The 7592-nt window shown below is 60.5% G+C and overlaps 1 protein-coding gene across 1 annotated transcript; it reads left to right on the forward strand.

The window, feature by feature from the left end:
* Nucleotides 1-88: 88 nt before the first annotated feature.
* On the forward strand, nucleotides 89-7260 carry LOC103771219 (chromodomain-helicase-DNA-binding protein 6-like; the record flags this gene model as incomplete). The annotated part of the gene is made up of 9 exons (XM_008938509.1): nucleotides 89-206; nucleotides 1633-1719; nucleotides 1938-2072; nucleotides 2392-2513; nucleotides 3131-3374; nucleotides 3800-3976; nucleotides 5455-5598; nucleotides 6355-6610; nucleotides 7050-7260. Coding segments are annotated over 9 exons (1494 nt in total), but the record flags the coding sequence as incomplete, so codon positions are not given.
* Between the last annotated feature and the right edge of the window lie 332 nt (nucleotides 7261-7592).

The raw sequence follows: 7592 nt of genomic DNA on the forward strand, positions 1-7592 counted from the left end.
GTCCCCGCTGCTCTGCCTGGCAGGTGGGGTTGGGCCCAGAGGCCTCTTTGATCACGTTTTAGTGATTTTCTGTTTTTCTCCTCTGCAGCTCCTACCTCCACTGTAAGTGGGCGACTCTGGAGGAGCTGGAGAAGGACCCCAGGATCTCCCAGAAGATAAAGCGCTTCCGGAACAAGCAGGCTCAGATGAAGCATATTTTTACAGAGGTGAGAGCTGAGCACAGCGGGCAGCTGCTGGCACATCTGGCACATCTGGGCCCGGCGAGGCTGCTGAGCAGGGCAAGGGCCGAGCACCTCCCTGCCCAGGCGAGAACAGCTCCGGGCTGGTTGTGAGCAGGCAGGGCACACGGGGCAGCTGTGCCAGCCCTGCCAGAGCTCTGATGGAGCTCGGTGGTCCTGGGGTGCTGCCCAGAGCCCTGCCTGTGCCCCTCACTGGCACCATGGCGATGCCCAGGCAGCGGCATGGCACCTTGAGCTTCCAGGCTGGTTTGAGCCAGGGCATGGCAGGAGAACGTGTGCAGTGGGGACGCTGGAGCCAAGGGGCTGTGACAGTGCCCTGAACACCCGCGGCGCCACTGGCAGAGTGTGGGCAGGGTGGCAGATGTCACTTGCCAGGCACTGCCAGCCCTGGAAGTGCTGCTCAGTGGGAGGGAGGGCAGCGTGCGGAGCTGGAGGTGTTTTCGTGGTGGAGCAGAGATGATGTGGGATAGAGGGAGCTATAAATACGTGGGCTTAGGGCAGCTCCTGCCTGCTCTGCTCTATAAGCAGATTAATCTTCTTTAATATGAAAAGTGTTCTATAATTTATCTTGCTGTCACAAAGATAGGTGTTGGATCTCCTCAAACTGCCCCTTACAAGTGTAAATCAGGCCAGTAGGCTATGAAAATTTCTCAGTTGGAAAGCTGGGGGGTGTTTGAATTCCTCACTCCTGAGTCTGTCTGGGGTCTTTCCCAGGGTGCAGAGAAAAAGCGTGTGTTGGAACACACTGTGCCACGGACAGTTTAGTGAGGAGCAAGGGCTCTCTGCTGTGGCTAACGAGCCTGGGGGGCTGTGGACATAGAAGCCTGATTCCCCTCCCCAAGCCCTGGACTCGTCCTGGTCTGTCCAAGGACCCCTCTAGCCCAAAGCCCGCTCCTCCCCGGGTACTCCTGGCAGGAGGCCCAGCCCTTGCCTCCTAGGTGGTTGCTGCTGGTGACTGCTGAGCTGAAGGTGGGGAGGGAGAGGGAGGCAGGGACAGGGACCAAGGTGTCATCCCTTGCAGAGGAGCAGAGTTCAGCGGGTGCTGTGTGACAGGGCTGTGGCAGTCACAGCTCGGGATGCTGCTCGCAAGCTGGAGTGTACAGGTCATGGATTTGTACCTTGGGGCCAGATGGGCCGGAGAGGACGTTCCTGCCTCCCAGCAAGGGCAACATGGAGCTCTGTGGCTGCTCTAAAGCGAGAGCTTTGCCTTCTGCAGGGCTCCTGCATCCTCCCTGCCCAGAGACAGATGCGAGGACCTGTGTCCAGGGCGCTTGGTGTGCTGTGCACAGCTAGCAGCATCCTGGGGACAGATGCCCCGCAGCTGTTTACTCCTGCCCGCCATCTGTTTCACCCTGGAGTCACCTTGAACTCACCTCTCTTTCTGCTGTTGCAGCCTGATGAGGATTTGTTCAACCCGGACTACGTGGAGGTGGATCGGATTCTGGAGGTGGCTCACACAAAGGACCCTGACACCGGGGAGGTGAGTGGCTGCATCGCTTGCTTGCCTGGTAGCGGGAGGGAGGGAGGCTTGGCAGGAGGCCCAGACCCACACCGTGCATCACGTGTCACCTCCGGGCACCCTGAAGCCTTTGCAGCCAGCCCTGTGCAGCCCTGTCCCCGGGGACCCCTTGGCACGGGGGCAGAGGGTGACCTGCTCTGACCTGACACTGCCTCTGAGCCCGTCTCTCCGTGCTGCAGGAGGTCACTCACTACCTGGTGAAGTGGTGCTCGCTGCCCTATGAGGAGAGCACCTGGGAGCTAGAGGAGGATGTCGACCCAGGGAAGATTAAAGAGTTTGAAGCCCTCCAAATCCCTCCAGAAATCAAGCACATGGTAACGTACCCGGAGGTAACGTACCCGGCTGGCAGCTGGCTGCCCTGGGCAGGCAGGGGCCCTGTCTTTCCAAGGTCCAGCAGTGCTGACCTCGTCCCTGCTGCCGCAGTGCAAGCCCTGTATCCTCCCCTCCAGACGGGCTGGTTAGTGGGATCCAAGGGTGGGATCCAGAGCCCGAGACTTTGCTGTGAATCTGTGTGTGACTGTTCTGGAGTGCTGTCCTGATGCACAGCCCCAGGTGTGGGGGCTGGGCTCGCTGAGTGTTAGCCTCTTCCTCTCATGGACCTTGCTCCTCCTCTCCTCTCCTCTCCTCTCCTAGGAGCGCCCAGCATCTGACACCTGGCAGAAACTGGAGAAGTCTCGGGAGTATAAGAACAGCAACCAGCTGCGGGAGTACCAGCTGGAGGGCATGAACTGGCTGCTCTTCAACTGGTATAACAGGTGAGGAGGGGCGGGCAGCCTGTGCTCCCACGAGGAGTCCTGCTGGCAGTGGGGCCAAGTGTGCAGGAGCAGCAGAGCTGGGGGAGCAGGGCTGACAAACGGGCCTGACAGAGCAGCCACTGAGACCTTCCAGTGCTGGAGCTGGTGGGCAGCTCCAGAAAATTTGAGTTGTTCTGGCTTTGCAATTGAGCCTTTAGGAATGTTTCTTCCAGCAGGTAGATGCTGATGAGTCTCTGAGATTGTAGGGCTTAGCTATGGGTCTGAGATACGCCTGGGTTTTGGACGAGGCAGGCCGCTGGTGCCCCAGGCCTGTGGCAGGAGTGCAGGTGTATGCACGTTCTCAGCTGCAGACGGCTGCCAGATGTGTCTTTCTCTAGCTAGTGTGCACCCAAAGGAAAGCATCTTTCACCCTAACTTTGAGTCCATTGTCTTGCAAGAAGCTGGATGGTCTGGCTTACCCAGATGGGTTTGGGCCACGGTACCAGTGTCCCCCCACCCTCCACGTGTCAGAGAGCTGTGGGTGCGGGCGATGTGCCTGGCAGCCCATCGAGGGGTTGGTGTTGGGGTGGTTCCTGCCCCTGAGAGCCACCTTCATGCACCCCTGTCCACCTCTGCAGGAAGAACTGCATCCTGGCTGACGAGATGGGGCTGGGGAAGACAATCCAGTCCATCACCTTCCTCTCAGAAATATTCCTGATGGGCATCCACGGCCCCTTCCTCATCATCGCACCGCTCTCCACCATCACCAACTGGGAGCGGGAGTTCCGCACCTGGACGGAGATGAACGCCATCGTGTACCACGGCAGCCAGATCAGCCGCCAGATGATCCAGCAGTACGAGATGGTCTACAGGGACCCCCAGGTGACCGCCGTGCTCCCGGGAGGCACGCCCAGCCCTCGCTGCCTCCACCGGGGAAGCGCCGAGCTGCGTGTGGAGCGCGTGGTCCATCTGGAGAGGGAAGGGGATCCTTTAGCACCCCTTTGTTGGCACGGGCTCGGTGCGCTGCGTGTGAGTGAAGAACAGGCCCAGCTCGTACAGAAAGGAGAGTGCAGCTGAGCCCCAGCCGTGGTTCTTGTCCAGGCTGTTTGTCAAGCAGTGTCTGGTTTGGAGAGACACAGCCTGTGGCCAGTGAGGAGGCTGGCAGGAACCTGCCTGCTGCTTGAGAGATCAGTCTGGGGAAATCCCAGCTAGGACCAGATGCTAACACCGATGTGTTGACAGGATGTCTGGTGGTGTCCTGTGGCCCTGCAGGAGTTGAGCGCTGCGTATGGTTTGTGTCTCCCTAGGGTAACCCTCTCCCTGGCATCTTCAAGTTCCAGGTGGTTATCACCACCTTTGAGATGATCCTTGCCGACTGCCCGGAGCTGAAGAAGATCCAGTGGCGCTGCGTGGTCATTGACGAGGCACATCGCCTGAAGAACAGGAACTGCAAGCTCCTGGAGGGGCTGAAGCTCATGGCCCTGGTGAGCACATCCTGCCCGGCTTCACGGGGAGGGAGGGATGGCCGTGCCCAGCAGTGAGAGGCCACTGCCAGCTGCCCAGGCCCCGTGCCAGGGCGGGGAACCGTCGGGGACCTATCAGGTTGCTGGAGCTGTGCCAGGGACAGGGACCTCTCTGGTGGACAGGGCAGTGGTGCTCTGGAGGCACCGCAGGCTGCCCTGGGTTGGGGTGGGGCAGTGACCTGTGGGGGCCGTGGCTTGGCTGGCACATGCCATGGTGAGCTGGGCTGTGCTGCCCAGGCTGGGCTCCTGCTGCTCTGCAGGCGTGGGACCGGTCCCTGCAGGGACAGGGGTGAGAAAGGATCAGCGAGCTGCTCTGAGCAGGGACTTTGGGAGCCCAGCTCCTGAGTGTTCCAGCCTGACTGGACCAGGGGCTGTTGGGCCTGTTGGATCTCCCAGCCCTACCCAGCTGCCATCACACCCACCTCTCGCTGCGCCAGGCCTCTGAACATTATTAGCTTTACATCTCCAGTTCCCAAAGACCCTGCTGCTTCCCTGTGCCCTTGTGTCCTGAGCAGGTCCCTGCTGGCTTGTGAGACGCCTGGGCAAAGCCGGGTTGCTCCTGGCCCCTGCTCTTGGTAACCATCACCTTCCTTTGCACAAGTCCTGTGGGAGCCTCCCACCTTCCAATTGCTCTTCTTTCATAGCTGGTCACTCTTGGGGATGTTTCTGTGTCTTAGGTTGGGTGGGAGGAGCAGCCTGAGCAGTGAGCAAGTGCCCAAGTCTGCACTGCTGGGACAGAGTGGCTGGTGTGCCCTGGGAAGCAGCACCCGGGGGGGCATGCAGCCAGGGCCCCGAGAGTCACACATGGAAGGGAGTGCGTTCTCCTTGAGGGGGCAGCCACCTCTCACACCCCCAGGTCTTGGGGGGCTTGTCTGGACCCCTGTCTCTTTTTATTGCAGATGTACCTACATGATAAAAAAGCTCTTCCTTGTTCCCATGCCCACTGGCCACAGTCACTCATGCCCCTCCTGGTTTTGGAGCACCCTGCCCATGCTGGCCCTAGCAGCAGGTCCCTGGTGGTATCACGTGGCTCTGGGCCATGTTCCCTCTTCTTCTACCTGAGACCTGAAGAGGAACATCCTGCCCCCAGCTGCACGGAGGCTTGGGCTCAGTCACTGCCCCCAGCACAGCCCTGCCTGAGGGTCTTGTGCCAGGGCAGGGCAGAAGCCCAGGGCAGGTGTGGGATTCTCTGTTTTGGCCGTTGTTGCTGCACAGAGCTGGACTGGGACATGTCCTGGGAGCCTCAGTACAGTGCTGGGTAGCAGTGGCTGGGGCAGGGCTGGTGCCAGGGCCAGAGGAGCCTTTTGGGGAGCGTGTGTGTGCCCCTAGGCCACCCAGGGCATTCGTGAGGCTGGGAGACGGGGAGTGTTGCACTCTTGGGACTCCTTGTACCCAGCCAGTGGGTCTGAGCCCTCAACCTGTTTTCTGTGTATACCCAGGAGCACAAGGTGCTGCTGACTGGGACGCCCCTGCAGAACTCTGTGGAGGAGCTCTTCAGCCTCCTGAATTTCCTGGAGCCGCAGCAGTTCCCCTCAGAGACAGCCTTCCTGGAGGAGTTTGGAGACCTGAAGACAGAGGAGCAGGTACCTAGAGGAGTGATGCTGGTGACCGTTGGCACAGGCTCCTGGGACACATGGTCACCAAGCTAGGCACTCAGACGTGCTTCATGGAAGCGAATAGGACTCCTTGAGTCAGGAGAAGCAAAGCTGTGACAGAGCCCCCGGTGCTCTGGAGAGAGGAGACCAGCCTGTGCCAAGGCAGAGGCTTTTCCCTGCCTGGCTCCCTGCTGTCCCATGCATTCCTGGGCCCCGGAACCCACCCAGCTACCCCCCACTCTGCCCCTGAGACCAGCAGGAGCGCAGGGGGGGTGAGGAGATCCGTAAGTCCCGGTGCCAGCCGCCCCTGTCGGGATCCCCTGGGGAGCCATCCTCCGAAGTCGCCCCTGAGCGCGGGTCAGGAAGGCGGCTCCGTCCCCTGGGCTGTCTTGCTGCCCTGTGAATGCCTGGCTCAGTGGAGCCTGCACAAAGATCACCATTCTGAGGGGCACCCCGGGCAGGGGCACAGGCAGCGCCTCGGCTGCTGTCGAAGCTCCCGGCGCTCCTGCAGCAGGCGCTTCACTGGGCTGCTGGCAGCAGAAGCGCGTGGAGCTCATGGCCCAGGGCTGCTCGCTCACGTGCCTGCCCCAAGGAAGCCAGACCCTGAAGTTGCCCTGGCTGTCGGCGGACATTTGTAGTGGCTCTCCAGCCTGGGGGGGCTCTAGCGCTGGAGGCCCCTCTGCTGTTGTCACCGTGTGCCTGCCATGCAGGGAGGGCAGTGAATCTCTGCGCTTGCTCTGGCAGGTGAAGAAGCTGCAGTCCATCCTGAAGCCCATGATGCTGCGACGGCTGAAGGATGATGTGGAGAAGAATCTGGCACCCAAGCAGGAGACCATCATTGAAGTGGAGCTGACCAATATCCAGAAGAAATACTACCGGGCCATCCTGGAGAAGAACTTCTCCTTTCTCTCCAAGGGTGCCAACCAGCACAACATGCCCAACCTCATCAACACCATGATGGAGCTGCGGAAGTGCTGCAACCACCCGTATCTCATCAACGGTGAGGGCTGTGCACAGGGGCTGTGGGAGGGACGGACATTGCTGCAGCAGTTACTGCTCACTGCCTGCAGAGCTCACCCGGCGTGGGAGCCAGCTCAGGCCCCCGTGCCAGCTGCTGCTGGTGTGGTTGTGCCCAGCCCAGGATGCAGTGATCTGGGCACCTCAGGGCCTTGAGAGGCTCACTGTGCTTGGGGGTGTTGTTCTGTCACAAGACCCTCTCCCAACATCCCAGCTTGGCTTGTTCTGCCAAGAGCTGAAGCCAGCCCTGAAGGACTAGGGTCACAGAGTGCAGGGGATTCTGGAGGTCTCTAGCCAGCCTCCTTATTGGCTTGCACAGGCTCTGTTCCTCACATGGTGGCTTGCTATTGCCCTGGACGGGCGGCCGGGGGCAGCTGCACTGCCAGCGTTGCCAAGAGCTCATGTCCCCTCTCACCTGGCAGGGGCAGAGGAGAAGATCCTGGAAGACTTCCGTAAGACGCACAGCCCGGAGGCACCAGACTTCCAGCTGCAGGCGATGATCCAGGCGGCCGGGAAGCTGGTGCTCATTGATAAGCTGCTCCCCAAGCTGATCGCCGGTGGGCACAAGGTGCTCATCTTCTCCCAGATGGTGCGCTGCCTGGACATCCTGGAGGACTATCTCATTCAGAGGCGGTTAGTACAGGCTTCAGCACTCGCCTCAGCTCCTCCACCTCACCTCCATAGGACAGAGTGGGAACAGCCCAGGGTCGGGATTTGGCCGTTCTGTGCCCACCTGCCAAAGGATCCAAGTTACAGGCTGCTGGTGGGCGCAGAGACCCCAAAGCTGGGCAGCTTTGACCTGTCCATTCTGCGTTGCCCAGGGCTAATCCTAGGGGTGACCAAATGCAAATAGGCCCTTCCCTCGGTCCTGCCTCCCGTGAGCCCCATATCCATGCGCGGCGGTGCGATGGTTTTGCCATCCTAAGAGGAACAACTTTTGGGAAGAGCCACAGAGCGCAGAGGCT

This window comes from Merops nubicus, unplaced genomic scaffold, assembly GCF_000691845.1.
Source record: "Merops nubicus isolate BGI_N331 unplaced genomic scaffold, ASM69184v1 scaffold39294, whole genome shotgun sequence".
NCBI lineage: Eukaryota > Metazoa > Chordata > Aves > Coraciiformes > Meropidae > Merops > Merops nubicus.